This window comes from Giraffa tippelskirchi, chromosome 13 (assembly GCF_054371585.1).
Source record: "Giraffa tippelskirchi isolate mGirTip1 chromosome 13, T2T-mGirTip1v1.2.pri, whole genome shotgun sequence".
Taxonomy (NCBI): Eukaryota; Metazoa; Chordata; class Mammalia; order Artiodactyla; family Giraffidae; genus Giraffa; species Giraffa tippelskirchi.
In genome coordinates, this window is record NC_137287.1 from 105839266 (window position 1) to 105861214 (window position 21949).

At 40.1% G+C, this 21949-nt stretch overlaps 1 protein-coding gene and 1 long non-coding RNA gene across 5 annotated transcripts in view; one reads left to right on the forward strand and one right to left on the reverse strand.

Moving 5' to 3' along the window:
- Window positions 1-20698, reverse strand: part of PIGU (phosphatidylinositol glycan anchor biosynthesis class U) — a 91670-nt gene extending 70972 nt beyond the window's left edge. For 3 of the 4 annotated variants that reach the window (XM_081559830.1, XM_081559832.1, XM_081559829.1), the window contains exons 1-5: window positions 20551-20698; window positions 17560-17624; window positions 7967-8026; window positions 7055-7117; window positions 536-645 (exon numbers count right to left, since the gene is read on the reverse strand). In XM_081559830.1, the coding sequence (XP_081415956.1) occupies window positions 536-645; window positions 7055-7117; window positions 7967-8026; window positions 17560-17624; window positions 20551-20680 (428 nt within the window). In that variant the 5' untranslated portion in view covers window positions 20681-20698. The remainder of the gene's footprint in view (window positions 1-535; window positions 646-7054; window positions 7118-7966; window positions 8027-17559; window positions 17625-20550) is intronic. The other variant, XM_081559831.1, reaches the window with a different exon arrangement.
- A 188-nt stretch (window positions 20699-20886) lies between these two features.
- Window positions 20887-21949, forward strand: LOC145533127 (uncharacterized). The gene is made up of 2 exons (XR_014073880.1): window positions 20887-20963; window positions 21070-21949. It is a non-coding gene; the product is annotated as an uncharacterized LOC145533127 (long non-coding RNA).

Here is a 21949-nt window from a genome sequence, read left to right on the forward strand (position 1 = left end):
TTACAGGCAGCACTGGCACCCCTAGAGAATTCTTTCACAGAACCCCAGTTCACCAGTTCTACTCTCCCATGCTCGTCACCCAGCTGGGATGGGTCTATCTGGCACTTCAGTTCCGTTTTCTGAACTACAAATGCGGGAGTAAATTCTACATGAGACATAGGAGTTGCTTGGAATAACAGCTGTATGAAGACCAGAATTTTCTCCAATCCATATATTACAACTGAAAAATTTTTTGTTGTTATTGTTTTTAGAAATACTGGTTACATGGAGGCTGGAACCCAGATCAGCACCGAGTGAAAAAGCATCTGTGAAGAGTTGATTGTGCGTGTGCCTGTATGAGGCTTTGTCCCAACAGAGACAGAATGGCTCTGTCTCTTTTCCTGGCCAGAACCCCAGCTGTGCAACAGAACTATAGCAAACACTTGATGACTAAGACTCCAAATCTCCAAAAATACAACAAACAACATGAGAAAGTCTCATCAGATTTTCCTTGCGTTTGTTGGCACTGAGCCCTGTTTGGTCAGAGGATACTTACAACATGGCCACTTTCAGAGGGATGTAACGCATTTCCATAGGGGTTCGGATGAGTTCGGCCACATCGGGGGCATACTGGTCTAGTTCTAGGAGGAGTTTCTGCTTTTTAAACTGGAAAAAAAAAAAAAAAAGACAAAACATGAAACAAGTAGTAACTTCCCACTGATTTTAGATTGAAGACAAAAGTCCTTCCATGGCCCACGTGGCCTGCCTGGGCTGGCCCTACTTTCTCCAGGCTCAGCTCACACCCACTCCCCACACCTCTCACTTTCTGGGTTCAAGCACCATGAACATGCCACCCTTCTGTTCCCAGGCCTCTGTATTTAACCTGGAACGACCTCTTCTTCTCTCTTCCCAGTTAGCTCCCACACAAGTCTTTGAGCTCCCAGTTAAATCATCACTTCCTCAGGAAGGCACACTCTCCACCGCCCTAACTGTAAAAATCTCCTAACAGTGTTTATGGTTAGAACTTTGAACCATGTTTATTTGCTAATGCCTGGCACAGTGAGCAAACAATAAATATCTATTGCATGGCTGACTGAATGACTGAATGGCAAGTCAATTTTTAGTCATTTTTAAAAGATATCATCAGTCGCCCAAGGATTTCAAAGTTTCATCAAAGTGAAATATTTTCATGCGAAGTGGAATGACCCCCCCGAATGTCATAGTGTCCTGGGTTTTCTTCTGTGCTCTCTTATTTGAAGTTGTTTATATAAAAATATATATAATATTAAATATATGTACATTTATTTTTTGGCTGCACTGGGTCTTAGTTCTGGCATACGAGCTCTTTAATTTTCACTGCACCATGCGAACTCTTAGTTGTGGTATGTGGGAACTAGTTCCCCAACCAGGGACTGAACTCACGTCCCCTGCATTGTGAGCTCAGAGTCTTAGCCACTGGACCACCAGCAAAGTCCCATGAAGTTTTTAACTTCCACAGAGGAAGTGGGAAATGACCATCATGAAGAGAAGGAGGGGGGCTGGGTGTGGCTGGGCAGCTGGATAGCTAACAGGCAGTGAGATGGAGGCGGAAAGCTCTCGCCTTCCCTTGTGTGTGTCCCAACAAGTTTATGGGTGTGTTCTAGCATGAAAAAAAGTTAGGCAACCCTGTAAGCAAACATGGGTCAAACTGCAGATAGAAAAAGCCTCTAAGGGACTTCCCTAGTGGTCCAGTGGCTAAGATTCCAAACTCCCAATGCAGAGGGCCCGAGTTCGATCCCCAGTCAGGGAACTAGATCCCACATGCCACAACTAAGACCTGGTGCAGGCAAATAAGTAAATAAATATTAAAAAGAAAAAGAAAAAAGCCCCTGAACCCCAAATGGGTACCCCTGCTGATTTAATGATCTTAGTATAAAATTAATGCTGTAACCTATTATAAAACAGCAATTCAGAGAAGCCAAAGTAGTGTGTGATTAAAGATTTAAGGATGAAAACACAGATGGCAACAGAATATATACTGTGTTATACTAGTTACATAAAGTTAAAAGCATGCAAAATAATACTATATACTATTTAGGGATATTTACAAATGCAGAAAAAGTTAGGGCCATGTGTGGAAATGATAAATACCAAAATCAGAACAGTAGTAACTGGTGAGAAGGGGAGTAAAGAGATGAAAGTATCAGAGAGTCAACTACATGTGAAATATTTTACATTTTAAGCTGAAATAGGTTCATAGTATGTACTACTTTTTACATGTTTTTTCATGTATTGGATATTTAAATTTTAAAATTAAAAAAAAAAATTTAAAGAGCCATCTTTCAGTTCAAAAGAAAATCTCAGGATCATCACAGAAACACAGGTAACCCCAGATTTCCTGCACAGGTTTAGGCTGAGGCTTAATCAGAAAACCTGAACAAACTTCAAAAGCCTCCCTTTGATCATCTCTGGGAGTGCAAGTGAAGTGGTGGGAATTATCATCAGTAGGATTTATGCTGCCATTCACAGCTGAGGTTATTTAATTAAAAGGGCAAAATATAAACTAAGGTGTTTTTATCAGAGAAGGGGGCTGGCTCAGCAAACAAAGCATTTCATGAAGACAGCTGCAGCAGGGGTGGAAGGACAGAGGCCCCACTAGCTGGGGTTCTGGAGTTCAACTGCAAAAAGAAGGCCACCTGGAGGGCAAGAGAGCCACAAAGACGGGCTATTAAAAGGAAACAGGGAGTTCACCCAGGAGCAGCCGGAGAGACAGGTGGGAATGCAGTCCCACTCCCCAGGCTGGAAGCCAGCCAGCAGGACAGTTAAAAAGAGGAAGCAGTTTAACAGGGAGGTGGAGGCCCCGGGCAAAGGTGACAAGTGCCAAAAAGGCAAGAATACTTCCGTGTAACCCCAACCTTCCAAAATACTTTAAAACAGAAAGATTTTACGCAAGGAGAATCTCCACTAGAGAAGGGTAGTCAGGTCACCAGTTCCCAGACACTCTGCTGGCTCTCTTTTCGTCTCCGCTAATCTCACCAGCACAGCTGCCATTATGCCTGGCCTCAGAGGCTCAATATTGACTCAGAGCCCTGATGCATAGACAAAATTCCTTTAAGCACAGACAAAATTCCTTTAAAACATCCCCATGCATCCCAGGTGGAGACAGAAAAGTGGCTAAGAATATGAGGAAAACTAAACACACACCAAGAAAATATTAGAAGTATAAAAATAAATGGGGTTAAGGAGTACAATTTAAAATCCAAAGATAAGTATCAATCTATTTCTAGATAAATTCAACAGTCACAACAATGAGATATACAGCTATCACAGGAAAGATTAAAAGTGACCTAAAAATTAATTACCTGGATGTGTTACCTTTGTAATCATGAATCAGCTTTTCTATATATTTCAGCAGAATTAAATATTCTGCTGAATTTTAATATAATTAAAAATTATATTTTTCTGAATTAAAAAATCTCCAGGGTGGAGTTTCCCTTCCCTTTTACCCACTACTCCATGCAGCCATTTCTTCGTCCCTTGGAAAATTGGTTTTTTCAAGGACATAATTCCCCTACTCCAAATAAAGAGCTTTTTCTAATCACTGAATCTGTGTCTACACACTTTTGCATCCCCAAAACCTAGGGTGGAGGGTAGGGAATGAATCGTCCACCCCCACTACATCTTCAACTGTTAGCCTCAACACCTTTCAAATTCAGGAACCTACCCTCCAAATTCACAACCCCCTAAGCATATCAGAGGATGGAGGTTTTTATCACTCCCTATCAAACCACCTGCAGCTTTCTAACATGAATTCTGAATTCCAAATGAGCACAATCTCAGCAGAGGACAGACTAGACCAACTTCGTTTTTGTCAAGCAAGGCAGATGTAAAATGTCATATGAACCAACTGGTCACAATCAATCAGCACCCATATTCCACATGCTGAAGCTGGAGATGGGGGCGGGGATACAGTCTTCCCTCTCTGCATCCTAGTTTTCCAGGATGCATTTGGGTGCAGATGGGCTTCCCTGGTGGCTCAGACGTTAAAGAATCTGCCTGCAATGCAGGAGATCTGGGTTCGAGCCCTGGGTCAGGAAGATCCACTGGAGAAGGGAATGGCTACCACTCTAGAGGAGCCTGGTGGGTTATAGTCCACAGGGTGGCAAAGAGTTTGACCCAACTGAGCGACTAACACTACTACTACTACAGCTTCATTACCAGGGATAAAAAGTCTCAAATTCCAGCAAGACTAGAATACTTTCAGCCTATATGCTACGGGCCCATTCTGACAAAGTGGGAAAGACTTGGAATCAACAGTAGTATGTTAGTATCATCAAAATCTGTCATTTATTCAATAGGATGAGTTAAATTTTGACACAGTACAAATGAAGACTTATTCTGACCAAGAAACCTAATGTTCTAGTAGGCTGAAATCTGAGGATGTAGAAACAAAACTATTCCAAATTTTTAAATCAGTCTTGGCGATAACAGCACACTCTGTCTTGGTGTGCTAAAAACCATGGCATTGACAATAACTCAGTTCATTTTCTCTCTCCCTCTTTAAATCACACAAAGAAAAAAATATCTATATGTTTCCATATAAAGTCAGAAATAACTAAGAACTGAATTAAAATTATTGGCCTTCTAAATTAAAAGTATCTCTTTTACTGACACTAAAGCCTGACTTTGTTAGGAAACTCACTGAAATCTAATTTCATTATTTCCCTATAAGTTTCTCCTCCCATTAAAAGTTGTTTTAATTGGAGTATATGACAGTTGATCAGGAAAAAATAGGAATACATATGATGTTAGTATCTCTAATCAGAGATTTATTAAAGATTTATTAAAGAACACAGATGAACATCTGTTTCATCTAAGAACACAGATATGGTTGATTGTGTTCTTAGATGAAAGCTACCAACTCTCCCTTAGATATTCACATATATCCCATATACATACAAACACACACACACACTGGTGAGTATAGATATGGATCTATTTTCTATTTTTTCCTCTGGTGTTTTATATTAAAAACTTTCAAACTATATAAAAGTTGAAAGAACAATTCAATAAAACACCTAGATCCACCACCTGTTAACACTTTCACATTTTATCTCTATACACACAGACAAAAACACACACCAGATGCATTTTTTTCCAAAACCATTTTAAATTAAGTCACAGATATCATGGCCCTTCACCCCTAAATATTTTAGCATGTAACTTCAAAGAACAAAGATTGGAGTTTACATACACAATCTATCTTGGGAGAAGAAAATAACTACTACTATTTTATCTCTGAATTCCTCTGCTTAGAAATCTCATGCCCAGTTATTTCACCACTGGCCTTCCAGGGAATCCTGTTAAAGCACTCTGTGTGTGTGCTGTCGTGTCTGACTCTTCGAGACCTCACGGAGTGTCGTCCTCCAGGCTCCTCTGTCCCCTCAATTTTCCAGGTAAGAATACTGGAGTGGGTTGCTATTTCCTCCTCCAAAGGATCTTCCCAAGTCTTTGGGAATGAGAGAACCCGAGTCTCCTGCATTGGCAGGTGAATTCTTTACCACTGAGCCACCTGGGAGGCCCTAAAGCACTCTACATTAGCCCTAAAATTTTTTCTGTTCTCTTCCAGCTTTCTTGAAATATAATTGACACATAACATTATATAAACTTAAGGTATACATGATGGTATAAGCTTAAGGCTATACATACATATTGCAAAATGATTATTACAATAAGGTTAGTTAACACGTCCATCACTTTACATAATTATGTATGTGGGTGGGGGGAATGAGAGTACATTTAAGGTCTATTCTCTTAGCAACTTTCAAGTAACGATATGATATTGTTAACTAGAGTTACTATGCTGCATAGTAGATCTCTGGAACATAATTATCTTGTATTTGGAAATTTTTACTCTTTGACCAACATCTCTCCATTTCCCCCACCCTCAGCCCCTGGCAACCACCAATATACTCTATCCTACAAATTCAACTTTTTTAGATTCCACATATAAGTGAGATCGCATAGTATTTGTCTTTCTCTGATTTATTTTACTTAGCAAAATGTCCTCAAGGTTCATCCATGTTGTCACATATGCTCCACTAGTTTAAGATGTATACTCCCTGGTCTTAGTGATATTTAGTTTCTAGAATGTATTTCTTAATTCTTTAAGGGGGGAAATCAAGGACTCCTTGAGCGCTGGTAACAAATATGGACTTTCTTCTTGGAAAAAAAGGCGTAGCACACACACACACACAATTTTTCACACCATTTCAAGGATGTCTGTAGACCCATTAAACCTGAAAATGGACTCCAAGTAAGAACCCTCAGTTTAGATATTTTAAAAATCTCTTTAAGGTCTTAAATTGCAGAATTCAACAAGTTTATGTTATTGATGACCAGTGCACAGAAGTGCAAGCAGCTAATTCTGATTCTATTGCTTGATAACAGAGGTGAAAATGAACCATAAACAGACAATACCAATGAGATGCAGCCTTCTCTCACTAGTCTAAATCCTCTCAGTGGCTCCCAGCCAATCAATAGGACTGCAGCCAATTTTTTAAATAACTACATTAACAGTGCACATGGTTAATCTGTTAACTCTCTCAGAACCTAGGAAAATGAGAATGAACCCAATACACAATTCCCCTGGGCTATTACATATGGCTTTTAACAGGCATTTAATACATGTCAAATTTTCCACTTAAGATTGTTCTCTGCAGGGTAACAGAAACTATATTGAGAATCCAGTTTTACCTTGGACAGGCATAAGACAGTGAGTTAAAAGCTATATTCATTTCCCTTTAGAAAGAAAAACTGGTGAAAGCAATGGAGGATTTTTAAGGGTCTTAATTAATGTAACAGCAATTCAACTCTATTTGCTCCAGAAAGTCTGAACTTGAATAGGTAAGTAAATATTAAGGCACAAAGATTAAGCTGACCTTTCTGTAAGTAATTAGTAAAGCCGTCTTGTTGGTTTGGGTTTGGCCATTCCAGGGATGGTTGAACAAGCCAGAAGCTTCACTCCCACTTCTTAGGATTTTAAGGCAGTTGATCTTTCAGTACACGACCTTTATCCCACCCACTGACTACTCACCACAACTTTATTGAAGTCCTGGATTGCAAAATACAGGGCAATGGCAGTGAGTGCATCAGTTATCTGTCAACAGAAAGAGAAATAAGAGGAAATGAACCTACTAAGTGCAGGAGTAATGGAATGCCACCAGAGTCTGGAGTTTTTGGATGGTGGTAGACTATCTAGTACTGAATTCTTATAATCAGGAAGAAAGTCAACCCTCACTTTGACCACAAAGATAAAGCCTTTTCAGGGAGATCTGACCAGAAAACTCTGAGGATTAGGACCCACTGAGGTTTGTATCAGTTTGGCATCCCATATCTGTTCTGTAATTGCAAGGTATTTCAGTTTTCTATAAAAGGAGAATAATACCCATTGCTTTGCAGGGCTGACCCAGGTCAAGTGCTTAGCACACAGTATGTCCTCAATAAGCCACAGCCATTATAATTATAAAGTGGACCTCTTACTTGACCCAGATTTTTAACTCTAGATCAGGCAAGTGTTTCAAACCACTGCACTCAAAACACAGCCCCATTGTCTTAATTTTAAGGTTCTCGCCCTGAAAGTCTCATCTGGCCTATGTCCTCTTCACAGAATCCCTTGGCAGAATGCTTAGGAAATTCAGGATGCCCTCTCCACTGGCACCACGATTAAAGATAATCATAGAATCTTGAAGCTAGAAATTCAAGACTACCAAGTCCAGAAATGAAATTTTTAAAGTAGAATGAATTAGAACTGGTCAGATGTCAAAGACAACTCCTCACACATCCATTATACTATCACAGTCTCCTGAACTCACATTTAAAATAGCTTTTTGCTTTTATGTTCTGAGAAATTCCTGAGCTCCTAAAATAGATTTTTTTTTCTTAAAAACAAGAGGATAAAGGATTTTAAAAATACATACATATTGATTTTATGTAGAAGGTTACTTACCATAAATACTAATTCAGCATAGTCAATCAGAAAATGAAAGAGGTATATTATTAATGGAGTCTGCAGGAGAAAAACAAACAAATTAAATCTTACTATTGTCAGTTTCCAGAGTAGGAAATAGGAAAGAGGCTATTCTGTCAAGAAAAATCTCTTCTTTGAATACTGTTCTACGCTAGTTTGCCAACATACATATAAGGGAGAATTATTTAGTATCACTTGAATCATTTTGTGCCACTGGTACTGGCTATCTGCTGAATTGACTAAAGAGAATAAACAAATCTAGTACGTTTTAAATAGGCTTCCCTAGTGGCTCTGACGGTAAAGAATCTCCCTGCAATGTACAAGACCCAGTCCGATCTCTAGGTGGGGAAGATCCCCTGGAGAAGGGAAGGCTACCCACTCCAGTATTCTTGCCTGAGGAATTCCACAAACAGAGGAGCCTGGTGGGCTACAGTCCAAGGTTGCAAAGAGTCGGACATGATTGAGCAACTAATAATATGTGTTAAATACCTGTTGAGAAACTGTTTACACAGTAAAGGTATGAGGTGAATTTTAGTTTTAAGGCATATAACAGCCAAGGGAAACTATAATGGGGCAGGATTACTGAACTCATACAATAAAATGGAAAATGCTTTCCCTTCTTCTGTTTTCTGAGATGTTCTATGTGATTAGTGTTATTCCCTCTTCAAACAGTTGGAAAAATTAACTCACCCCAAAGCCATTTCAATCTGGGTTTTCTTTGAGAGACTTTAAAGTACAGATTCAATTTCTTTCACAGATAAAATGCTATTCAGATTTTGGAGGTTTTTTTCTTTGCTGATTTAAGTAAGTTGTGGTTTTCTAAGAATTTGTCCACTTCATATAAATTTTCAATTTTTCTGGCATAAAGTTATTCATAGTATTTTGTTAGTGCCTATAGTGCTCTTCCCTTTTTCATTCCCAATATTGGTAATTTGCACCTTTTTTTATCTTAACAAATTTTGCCAGAGATTTCTTAATTTTATTAGTCTTTGAAAGCACCAACTTTGGGCTTTAATGATTATTATACTTTTCTACTTCACTAATCTGTGGAAAATTCTGAAAGAGATGGGAATACCTGACCACCTGACCTGCCTCTTGAGAAACCTGTATGCAGGTCAGGAAGCAACAGTTAGAACTGGACATGGAACAACAGACTGGTTCCAAATAGGAAAAGGAGTACAGCAAGGCTGTATATTGTCACCCTGCTTATTTAACTTATATGCAGAGTACATCATGAGAAATGCTGGGCTGGATGAAGCACAAGCTAGAATCAAGATTGCTGGGAGAAATATCAATAACCTCAGATAGGCAGATAACACCACCCTTATGGCAGAAAGCAAAGAAGAACTAAAGAGCCTCTTGATGAAAGTGAAAGAGGAGTGAAAAAGTTGGCTTAAAGCTGAACATTCAGAAAACTAAGATCATGGCATCAGGTCCCATCACTTTATAGCAAACAGATGGGGAAACAGAGGCTGACTTTATTTTGGGGGCTCCAAAATCACTGCAGATGGTGACTGCAGCCATGAAATTAAAAGACGCTTGCTCCTTGGAAGAAATGCTATGACCAACCTAAACAGCATATTCAAAAGCAGAGACACTACCTTGTCAACAAAGGTCCGTCTAGTCAAGGCGGAGCCTGGTGGGCTGCCGTCTATGGGGTCGCACGGAGTCGGACACCACTGAGGCGACTTAGCAGCAGCAGGAGCAGTCAAGGCTATGGTTTTTCCAGTAGTCATGTATGGATGTGAGAGTTGGACTATAAAGAAAGCTGAGCACCGAAGAATTGATGCTTTTGAACTATGGTGTTGGAGAAGACTCTTGAGAGTCCCTTGGACTACAAGGAGATCCAACCAGTCCATCCTAAAGGAGATCAGTCCTGGGTGTTCATTGGAAGGACTGATGTTGAAGCTAAAACTCCAATACTTTGGCCACCTCATGCAAAGAGTTGACTCATTGGAAAAGACCCTGATGCTGAGAAGGATAGGGGGCAGGAGAAGAAGGAGACGACAGAGGATGAGATGGCTGGGTGGCATCACCGACTCGATGGACATGAGTTTGGGTGGACTCCGGGGGTTGGTGATGGACAGGGAGGCCTGGCATGCTGCGGTTCATGGGGTTGCAAAGAGTCGGACACAACTGAGCGACTGAGCTGAACTGAACTTCACTAATCTCTAAACTTTACAATACACAATTCTTTCTTCAAACTTTTGTGGGGATAAACGCTTTATCTTTTTCTAATGATACCCAGATCACTGATTTTAGATTTTCTTCCTTCCTAACGTGGTCAACCCTCCAACAATATGGGGATTAGTGGTACTGTCTCCCATGCAGTAAAATATCTGAGTATAACTTTATAGTTGGCCTTCCATACCCATGGTTCTCCAGCCTCAAATTTAACCAACCTCAGATTGTGCACTACTGCAATACACATTTATTAGAAAAAAAATCTGCATATAAGTGAACCTACCTATGCAGTTCAAACCTATGTTGTTCAAGGATCAATGCATATTCATTTAAAGCAATAAGTTTTCCTCTGAGTATGGCTCTACCTGTATCATACAAATTTTGATATGTTGTTTTATCACCTTCAGTTTAAAATACTCGAATTTCCACTGAGATTTTTTCTTTGAGACTAAAGTGTATAGTGTTTAATTTCCAATTATTTTAGTTTTCTTTTTATATTTTTGTAATGTATTTACTATTATAGTCATAGAAAATACTATGTATTTTCAATGATTTCAGTCATTTAAAATGTGTTGTGACTTTCTTTGTGCTCCATCATATGGTGAATTTTGTTAAGTGTTCCACACACAATTGAAAAGAATGGGCATATTAACATTTTTTGGTGTGTTATTTTATGGATTACATCTAGGTTGTTTGTTAAGCATTTGTTCAAATCTGCTATGTCCTTATTGATTTTCTGGTCTGTTTGTTATACCAGTGACTGAGACATATATGTTAAAATCTCCCTCTATGACTGTGGATTTGTCTATTTCTTCTTTTAGTCATGTCACTTTTATAGATTTTGAAGCTATGTAGTTAGATGAATTTAAGTGTAGAATTACTGTATCATCTGGGTGTTGATCTATTATTAAAAATAATTCTCTTTGCCTCTAACAATGTTTTTTGTCTTAAAATGTTCTACCAGGGTCCACTCTAGGCAGGTTGTTTTGCCCTCTGAGCGTTAGTTTCCTCAGCCATAAAACACATATAGTGATGTATTTCACATGGTTCTTGGAAGAATTAACTGGTAATATTCACAAAGTACTCAGCATAGTGCCTAGCACACAGTAAACCTCAATGTTAGCTACCTGAGATCAACTTTTTACCTCCTTTTGAAAATAGGGGCCTCAGCTTTGCCTTTCAAAGTTCTAAAAGAATTAAACTTTTACAACTATCTATTAATGGATTCTTTTATGCATTTGTCTGTAAGAGGTAGCAACTTGATATTTATATTACCAATAACTTACTTTTGAAATGTTTTGATGCTTCAGATAGTTTAGAATGGCACTAAATAGAACAGAACAAACTGTTCTCAAAAAGTCTATCAGCAGGGAGGCTTGTTTCCTTAATGAACTAACAAGTACATAGTAGTTAGTTTAACTGCATATTCCAACTCCCCTCCCCAGTTCTCACTTATAGCCAACAAGGTCATTTCTTATTTCACTGAGAAAAGAGAGGCAATTATATGAGAACCACCTTATCTTCCCACCACCCAGTTGATCAACTTCCTCTATCTATACTTAAACTCTCTACTTTTCTTGTATTATCAGTAGATGAAGTTCCATTCTTCCTATCTAAAACCAAAGCCTCCACCTGTCAACTGGATCCCATTCCTTCTGACCTCCTCAAAGACACTGCTCATTTGATCTTCTTTCTTACATTCTCAACTTCTTATCCACAGAATTCTTCCTATCAGCATTCAAATATGCAGATCTTCATATTTTAAAAATCTTCACTAGACATCTCTATCCAGCTACCATACCATTTCTCTGCCCTCCTTTAGAGCGAAACTCCTCAAAAAGGTTGTCTCTACTCTGTCTTTCCATATCTTTCCCTCAATGTATGTCAGTAAGTCGCTTGTCCCTATACTCCACTGAAATTACTGCTGTCAAAGATCTCAATTTTGGCAAATTAATCGTCAATTTTTAGTCTAAACTTTCTCAACCTTGCAATAGCATTTGATATCGTTTTTGTTGTTGTTTAGTAGCTAAGTCATGTCCAACTCTTTGCAACTCCATGGACTGTAGCCCAGTAGGCTCCTCTGTCCATGGGATTTTGCAGGAAAGAATACTGGAGTGGTTTGCCATTTCCTTCTCCAGGGGATCATTCCCAACCCACTTCTCCTGCTTGGCAGACAGATTCTATACCACTGAGCCACCTAGTAAGTTCTGACATAGTTTTTACTCCCTCCTTAAAGCATTTAGCGTCCATGAACTACATTCTCTTGATTTTCCACCCTTTCGGCTCTATTTGCTAGTACCTCTTTCTCTTCCCAACCTTGATGTATTGGATAGCTCCAGGTCCTCGAATTCTTCTTTATGTAAATTCACTCTCTAGGCAGCTCAGTTATCTATTTCTGTGTGACAAATTATCCAAAAACTTAATAGCTTAAAACAGTACACATTTATTATCTCATACAGTGCCTGAGAGTCAGGAATCCAGGAGTGGCTTAACTGGGTGGTTCTGGCACAGAGTCTCTCGTGAGATTGCAGCCAAGCTGTCAGCTAGGGCTGCAGTATCTAAAAGAGCTTAAATATCTGCTCCCAAGCTTACTCATTTGGGTGTTGGCAACAAGATTCAGTTCCTCAACACAAAAGCTTCCTTAAGGTTGGTCATGACATGGCTTCCCCCAGAGGAAGTCTACAATGGAAGCTGTTAACTGGGTAGCTCTTGGGGAGATCATGCCCCAAGACCAAAAGGCCACTGCTACCTCCCTGAAATCCTGGACTGAGACCCTCACCTCCAGGTTGGCTACTCTACCTGAGAATCCATCTGCTCTGACTGGGCTTACTACCAAGGCCAATGAGAAGGCTGGCTTGGCAGATGACTTTGGAAAGAAGTTTAATTCCTTGCAGGTTCCCGTGTCACAGCATAAATATACTATCCAGTTGGAGGCTAAAGAAAAAGATGCAAATACTGTGCTGAGTTCTGTCTCTCTCAAAGGCCAGGATTAAGGAATAGGAGACAGCTGGAGAAGATGAAGAACACGGTTCCATTTGATCAATAACCATTAAGATCTTGAATGAAGTCTTTCCAGAAACCAAATTAGACAAGAAGTATCCCAATTTGTCTTGTACAGGAGGAAGCTCAGGCCCTCATTTTACAAACTCTGGACATTAAAAACAAACAAACAAAAAATTAAATAAAAAAATTATATTAAAAGATAGATAAAGAGGAGGGGTAAAGGAGTAGAGAAATAGGTGAGGGAGATTAAGAAGCACAAACTTTCAGTTGAAAAATAAATGAGTCACAGGTCTGAAGTGTACAGCATGGGGAACATGATTAGTAATCATGTAATGTGGTGTTGGAGAAGAATCCCAAGAGTACCTTGGACTACAAGGAGATCAAACCAGTCAATCCTAAAGGAAATTAGTCCTGAATATTCATTAGAAGGACTGATGCTGAAGCTGAAGCTTCAATACTTTGACCGCCTGATGCGAAGAACTGACTCATCGGAAAAGACCCTGATGCTGGGAAAGATCGAAGGCAGGAGGAGAAGGGGACGACAGAGGATGAGATGGTTGGATGGCATCACCGACTCAATGGGACATAAGCTTGAGCAAGCTCTGGGAGTTGGTGATGGACAGGGAAGCTTGGCGTGCTGCAGTCCATGGGGTCACAAGGAGTCGGACACGACTAAGTGACTGAACTGAACTGAATATCCTTGCATGCTGACAAATGACAACTAGACTTATGGTGAGAACTTAAAAATGTATATAAATACCGAGTCACTATGTTATATACTGGGAACTAACACAGTGTTGCAGGTAAAATATACTTCAAAAAGAAACAAAAAAAAGATGAGAGTAGGAGGGAAAACTGGATAAAGATAGTCAAAAGGTACAAATTTTCAGTTATAAGATAAATAAGTTCTATCTAAGGATGTAATGTACAATAAATGATAAATATAAGTAGCACTTCTGTAGTTATAAATGAAAGTTTTTAAGAGAGTAAATCCTAAGAGTTTGCATCACAAGGGAAAAAAACATTTCTATTTCATTAATGTTGTATCTACTGTGGTCATCATTTCATGATGTATAAAAGTTAAATCATTATGCTGTATAGAAACTTACACAGTGTTGTATGTCAACTACATCTCAATAAAAGTGGAAAAGAAAAGATACAGAGATAGATAGGGAGATACAGAGAGAGAAAATACAAACTCCTAACCATGTCTACAAAGAGTCCTGTATCATCAGGCCCCTAATTTCTTATAACTTATCTCTATTATTCTCCTTTGCTCATTCTGCCTTAGCAACACCAACCATCTTTCTGCAACTCACAAATGCCAAACTCATTCCCAAATCAAGGCCATCATATGGCTTGCTTGATTCATTTAGATCTCTTATTCAAATTTCACTTCCTCAAGTGCCTTCCCTGAACACACTAAAATAGTCATATATATGACCACTACTCTTTATCCTTTTACTCAGCTTTATTTTTCTATACATACTTACCATTTAAGTGAAATCACATTTCAAAAAATTTAGCTTTATGGAGGTATAGTTGGTATAAAAAAGATACACAACTTGACATATTCTGACCTATGTATACACCCATGAAAGCATTACCACGATCAAGATGGTGAACATATCTACCACTCCCAAATGTTCACCTATTTTACTGTTCACCCCAAAGAACCAATTATATTTCTGTGCCTTTCCATACTTTCTGTTTTCTGTTTCATTTGTTTCCACTCAGATCATTATTATTCCTTTTATTCTGCTTACTTTTGAGTTATCTTCTTTTTCTAGTTTCTAAAGGTAGAAACTGAGGTCAATGATTTGAGACCTTTCTTCTTTTTCAATATAGGCATTTTACATCATAAACTTCCCACATATTTTGATAGGCTGCGTTCTCATTTTCATTCATTCAAAATACTAATTTCCCTTCTGATTTCTTCTTTGATCATGGTTTATTGAGGAATACGTTACTTAGCTTGCAAATACTTGGGGATTTTCCAGGTATCTTACTGGTATTAATTTTTCACTTGATTCCATTGTGGTCAGAGAATATACTTTGTATGACATCAATCCTTTTAAATTTATTGAACCTGTTTTATTACTCAGAATATGATCTATCTTGCAAATACACACTTGAAGGGATTATGTGTTTTGCTGTTACTGGATGGAATGCTCTGTAAATGTCAATGGGGTCAAAATGGTTGGTGTATTGTTCAAGTTTTCTATATCCTTGTTGACTTTGTCTGCTTGTTCTATCAATCATTTACAGAGCGATACTGAAATCTCAGACTATAAGTGGAGATCTGTCTATTTCTCCTTGCAGTTCTATCCATCTTCATGTACTATGAAACTCTATTAGGTGCATAAGCATCAGGACTGTTATGTCTTCTTGATAAACTGACCCCTTCATCATGATGAAATTATTTTCTTTATCCTTAGCAATATTCTTTGCTCTTTTTATTAACTTATTGTCTGTTTCTCTCAGAAATATGAGTATAATAATGCCAAGGACTGTGTCTTGTTTTATACCCCTAGCATCTAGCAGGGTAGCTGGCATTTGGTGTGTACTTAATAACTCTTTGTTAAAGGAAACAGAGAAGGGAAGAAGGGGTTGGAATACATATGCAGATACAGAGCGAGGCACTAGGAATAAGTGATCAAAACGTGCCAGAACACGTTCTAAGCAGCATATATCATAATGGGTAAAACAAGTAGAGGCAGTTTCAAGAGTATGATATGAGTCATGAAAAGGATAAGCACAAGAGGCTTTGAAAGATACAAGAGAAACATCTAACTTAGTCTAAGGTGATGAGGGATGGCTTCCTGAGGAGGCAAAACCTAAGCTAGTATCTGAACAGCAAGGTCAACCACAGAAAGAGAGAAGAATGGCCCTCTATCAAAAGACAACAGCATGAGAAAAGAGAAGACATAGGTAAGAGAGAATATGGTACTGGAAGCATAATAAAACCATGTCAGAACTCTGTCAGGGGTTCCTATTCTGTCTAGAAAACATACTGCCCAAGGCACACAGCATACTGAGCTCTCCTGGCTACTAGGCTATGCTTGTATATGCCCATACACTTCTGTTCCCAATCTCTGAATTGCGTGCTCATAAAGAGTCTCAAATTTTTCCTAACCTGTTTCTGCTAGCAGTTCTTGTTATTGTGGTTCAATTAGATAGTAATACAAAGATAATGAAGTATGAATACAAAAGAGCTGTTATCTCCATGAGAACCAAGTTGAATGCTTTAAAAAGACTAGACAGAAGAACCAAAAAAACTGTTCTCAAAGTAGGTATGAAGGACACAGTTGTAAAAATTAAGACTAAATTGCCAAATTAGAAGACGTCTAAATGATAAAGCCAATAAAAAAGGGCGGGGCTCTCCTGGTGGCTCACTGGTAAAGAAATTTGCCTGCCAATGCAGGGGACATGGGTTCAATTCCTGGTCCTGGAAGATCCACATGCCACAGGGCAACTAAGCCTGTGCACCACAACTACTGGGCCTGTGCTCTAGAGCCCAGGAGCCGCAACTACTGAGCCCACGTGCTATAACTACTGAAGCCCTCGGGCCTACAGCCCATGCTCCACAGCAAAAGAAGCCATCACAATGAGAAGCCCGAGTACTGCAACCAAGAGTAGCCCCTGCTCACCACAAGAGAAAGCCCATGCAGCAATGAAGACCCAGCAGAGCCAAAAATAAAATTAAAAGAAAAAAAGGGGAGGAAGAAGTGGAAAGACATGTGGTTGAGGGAGTGAGTAGGGCCCACAGGGCTTTATATGCACCCTAAGGTGCTTTGGATTTTATCCTGAAATCAATGCCAAGCAGGACAGTGACAAAATCAGATTCACACTTCAGGAAGATGGCTCTGACTACAGAATAAAACAAAAAGGAGCAAGACTGAATGCAGAAGGACTTGTCAGGAAGCTGCTGTAGTAACCCAAATAAGAGATGATGGAGACCTAAGAGTGATTTTACTATTCTTAAGAACTAACTTTATGGTTAAATGGCTTTGGTGGGCTTTCTAAGAAACCAACACTGCTGACACAGTTTTCATGGGAAAGCATGTTCCAAAGAACAAATTACATGCCAATTAGCATATAACCTATTCATGAACTACGAACTGTTTACAACTTATCTGCTAACAAAAATGGAAACTTCTACAGAAGTCTCATCTGCTTCCCCAAATTAAAATCTAAATCTGGATCATTTTCACTGCAATTGTGAAACCCTCTTCTTAAGCAGAAGACATCTAAAAAAGGGCTGTTTCTAAATATGATTTTCAAAAATAGTTCTTTTTAAATGTTTGTACAAAACAGAGGTTAGGTTTGGCATCTGTGACTATAAACTACTCTTAGTACCCAGAAAAGAAAGCAAAAACACTTACTTCATGAAATACTGCTCCAGAATAAGGAGACACTCCCAAGTCCAACAGTGAGAGGCCTTCAACCACTGAAAAGTAAGACATCCAAGTTCACTCTTACTTTAGAGACATCTGCAGATTGGCCATAAATCAAAGTGCTATAGATACTCCCAAGAACAAAAAGGGCTTCCCAATTTGTCTAACGCCCTTTTACCTCATTCCCAGCAAGTGATTTTAAGTCTTGATTTCAAACGATGGTGAACTTTCTTCCCTACAGAGCAACTCTTTTCATTGTGGGGCAACACTCATTATGAAAAATATTAAACCTTAACATTCCTTCAATCTTCTTCTAACTTCCACCCACACTAAAAAGTGTTTTGTTTGCAAATTTCCTGGTGGTCTGGTGGTATGGACTTGGCACTTTCCTGCCAGAGGCCCAGGTTCAATCCCTGGGCAGAAAACTAAGATTCTGCAAGCCCCTGCCAAATAAATAAATAATAAGAAGTGTTTCACTTCTACATATTCTGCTCCATTGCAAAAAACAGCAAAATAACAAATTAGAAGCTGTGAGAAATATTGTCCACAGACTAGGAAAATGGGCGGTCACTCTCATATGCTGACTGTTTGAGTGACATTTGTTATTAACTTTTCTACAGGCAACATGTATTTTTAAGTGTGCGCCTCTTGATCCAGAAACGATTGTTCTTAGGGCAGTTTATCCAGGGAAATAATTGGACAAGTGCCCAAAGAAATATGTTCCTTATCATGCTCAGAGTACTAAAATACTAAAAATAACCCTGAGTTTCATTAATGGATATTTATGTAAATGAATTAAGAAGTGCATACATATATGTATGGGTGGATAGAAAGAAGCACTTTATAGTTAGAAATCATACTTTGCTATTAATAATTGAATAAATAAATAGGTAAAAGAGAAAAGAAAACTCTTCCTTATAGAGAATGGTAAGTATCAAATGTAGAGGAAAGATGAAAATAGATAATCACCATTTGGCAGATCCCACAGCAATAATCATGAAAGGCAAGTATCAATAATGGATACTAAAAATTAGTGGGTAAAAATATGATTGGAAACAGTATTTACAAGGGGAAAAATAAAAACTTCATGTGGATAAACCTGGCATTACTATCTTTCTCAAGTGACCTACCTTAATATCACCAGTAATATGCTGACCAGTTAACATTATCAAATTCCTCCTGAAATGATTCATCGTGATGGAGATAAAAAAACTTCTGTGGTGTTTATGCCAAAAATGCAGTCCTTACCAAAAAACCATAACTTCAATCTCATCAAGAGGAAACATCAAAAAAACCTAAACTGAGAGACAAAATAACCAGCCGACTCACTGGAAAAGACTCTGATCCTGGGAAAGATTGAAGGCAGGAGAAGGGGACGACAGAGGACAAGATGACTGGATGGCATCACTGACTCAATGGACATGAGTTTGAGCAAGCTCTGGGTGATGGTGAAGGACAGGGAAGTCTGGCCTCCTACAGTCCTTGGGGTCGCAAAGAGTCAGACACAACTGAGTGACTGAACAACATGAAGGAGGAAGCGTCCCAGATAGGAAGAGACTAAGGATAGATAACAATTAAATGCAATATGGGATCATGATGGGATCTTGGACCAGAGAAAGGACATTTGTGGAACAACTGGTAAAAATCCTATAGGTTAGTTCATGGTATTGTATCAATGTTAATTTTCTGGTTTAGGTCATTATACTATAATTATGTAGGATATTAGCAGGAGAAGAAGCTGGGTAAAGGGTGGTAGTGGTGATTGAGTAACTAAGTCATGTCTGACTGTTGTGACCCCATAGACTGTAGCTTGCCAGGCTCCTCAGTCCATGGGATTTTCCAGGCAAGAATAATGGAGTGCATTGCCATTCCCTTCTCCAGGGGATCTTCCTGACCCAGGGATCGAATCTGGGTCTCCTGCATTGCAGGTGGATTCCTTACCATCTGAGTCACAAGGGAAGCTATGGGATAATATTAAAACTCGAGCATTTAAAGTTTGAGAACATGAAAGGGGACTTCTGTGGTGCTGTTCTATTTGTTGATCTGAGTGCTGGCTACATGGATGTAGACAGTTTGTAAAAAATTCCTTGAGCTCTAAGTTTATTGTACTTTAGTAAGAAAGTTTTTTAGAAAATCTTCCAACTCTGGCCCTAACCTAACCCCCATCCCATTACTCCCCTACTTCCGATACGTTCATTTCCTTCAACATTTCTTGATCCTGTTTATCTTCTACCTGGAACTTCCCTTTCTCTAATCTCTCTTTCAAAACTCTGCATCCTTCAAGAGTTAGCTCAAATTCCATAGCCTTAAGAAATTGGAAAAGGAGGGGACACTTTCTTCAAGATCAGAACTCCAAGGAAGGAACTGGATGTACACAGGAAGTACACTTTCCACAAATGATTATAATTATCTATTTCTCCCACTAGCCTGTGGATCCTTTGGCCCAAATTCTGTCTCTTTAGTATAAAACAATGTTCGATGAAGAACTGCAAGACCTAAGAAGATACAGTAGGAAAAACTGCACTGCAAGTCCCAGACGGAGAACAGGCTTCTAAGAACACTTACTCACACCCTTTCCTCGCTTAGGCAGGATTGGTCCCCGCATTGGGGCTCCCCTCACACACCACCCCACACCCCAGGGAACATAACGTGCGAATCTCCCGCCAAATCCCACTCCAGAAAGCATGCACTTCCCTCATCCTGACCCTTCCTCAGATCACGCCTCTCAGCTCAGAACCCGTGTGGGACACACCCCCTCAGATTCCCACCCCGCAGGTGACCAGCCCGTAGGGCCCCAACCTCACCAATGCCCCACGCTCCCTCCTCCCAGCAGCCGCGCTCTCCCGCCTTCTCTAAGTACGCTTGAGTGGGTCAGTTCCCTCAGAATCTTGAGCTTGCGGCCAATGCCCCCGCCTTCCATTCACAGAGGCCAGGGCGCACATGCGGGACCTGACAGCCTACTCGAGCCGGTGGTCTCACCTCTTTTCCAAGAGCTCAGTGGGGACACCACCTCCACCCGCTCCGAGATGAACTCGGCCAGACTGGAGCGGAACAAGGCCGCCCGCACGGTCACGGCCACCAACAGCACCAGGGCCAAGGGAGCCGCCATGATAGCCGGGGCGGGCGCGCAGGCGGGGAGGGAAAGGCGAGTCGGAAGAGCCTGGAGACCTGCGCACCGCCCCCTGTAGTTCCGCGGACCGGCGCACCTCTCTACTATCACCGGAGCGGCCAGACTAGGGACTACCAATCCCAGGAGGCTGTGCGGCGAAATGGGGCGGGACAACGGCAAGCAGGGCGTCTCAAGCTCACCTCAGAGGGTTGGGCGACGTCTCAGACGGTAGAAGGTGAACTGTAAAGCGCCCAGAAAACGAAATGCTCTTGAAAGAAGACAGGTGAAGGCAATTGTCATCCTAGGACTGTGAACGAGATTTAAAAGACGTTTGCTTCACTCATGTCTATGTTTCTAATGCTTAAATTTTTCTTTTTTGTGTTTTTCAGTCAGTTCAGTCGCTCAGTCGTGTCGGACTATTTGCGACTCCATGGACTGCAGCAAGCCCGGCCTCCCTGACCATCACCAACTACTGGAGTTTACTCAAACTCATGTCCATTGAGTCGGTGATGCCATCCAACCATCTCATCCTCTGTCGTCCCCTGCTCCTCCCGCCCGGATTGTTTCCCAGCATCAGGGTCTTTTCCAATGAGTCACTTCTTTACATCAGGTGGCCAAAGTATTGGAGTTTAAGCTTCAACATCAGTCCTTCCAATGACTATTCAGGACTGATTTCGTTTAGGATGGACTGGTTGGATCTCCTTGCAGTCCAAGGGACTCTCAAGAGCTTCTCCAACACCACAGTTCAAAAGCATCAATTCTTTGGCGCTCAGCTTTCATTATAGTCCAACTCTCACATCCATACGTCACTACTGGAAAAACCATAACTTTGACTAGATGGACCTTGGTTAGCAACGTAATGTCTCTGCTGTTTAATCTGCTATCTAGGTTGGTCATAGCATTTCTTCCAAGGAGCAAGCGTCTTATTTCACGGCTGCAGTCACCATCTGCAGTGATTCTAGAGCCCCCCAAAATAAAGTCAGTCACTGTTTCCATAGTTTCCCCATCTATTTGCCATGAAGTGATGGGACTGGATGCCATGATCTTAGTTTTCTGAATGTTAAGTTTTAAGCCAACTTTTTCACTCGCTTTCACTTTCATCAAGAGGCTCTTTAGTTCTTTGCTTTCTGCCATAAGGGTGGTTATCATCTGCATATCTGAGGTTATTGGTATTTCTCCCAGCAATCTTGATTCCAGCTTGTGCTTCATCCAGCCTGGCATTTTGCATGATGTACTCTGCATAGAAGTTAAATAAACAGGGTGACAATA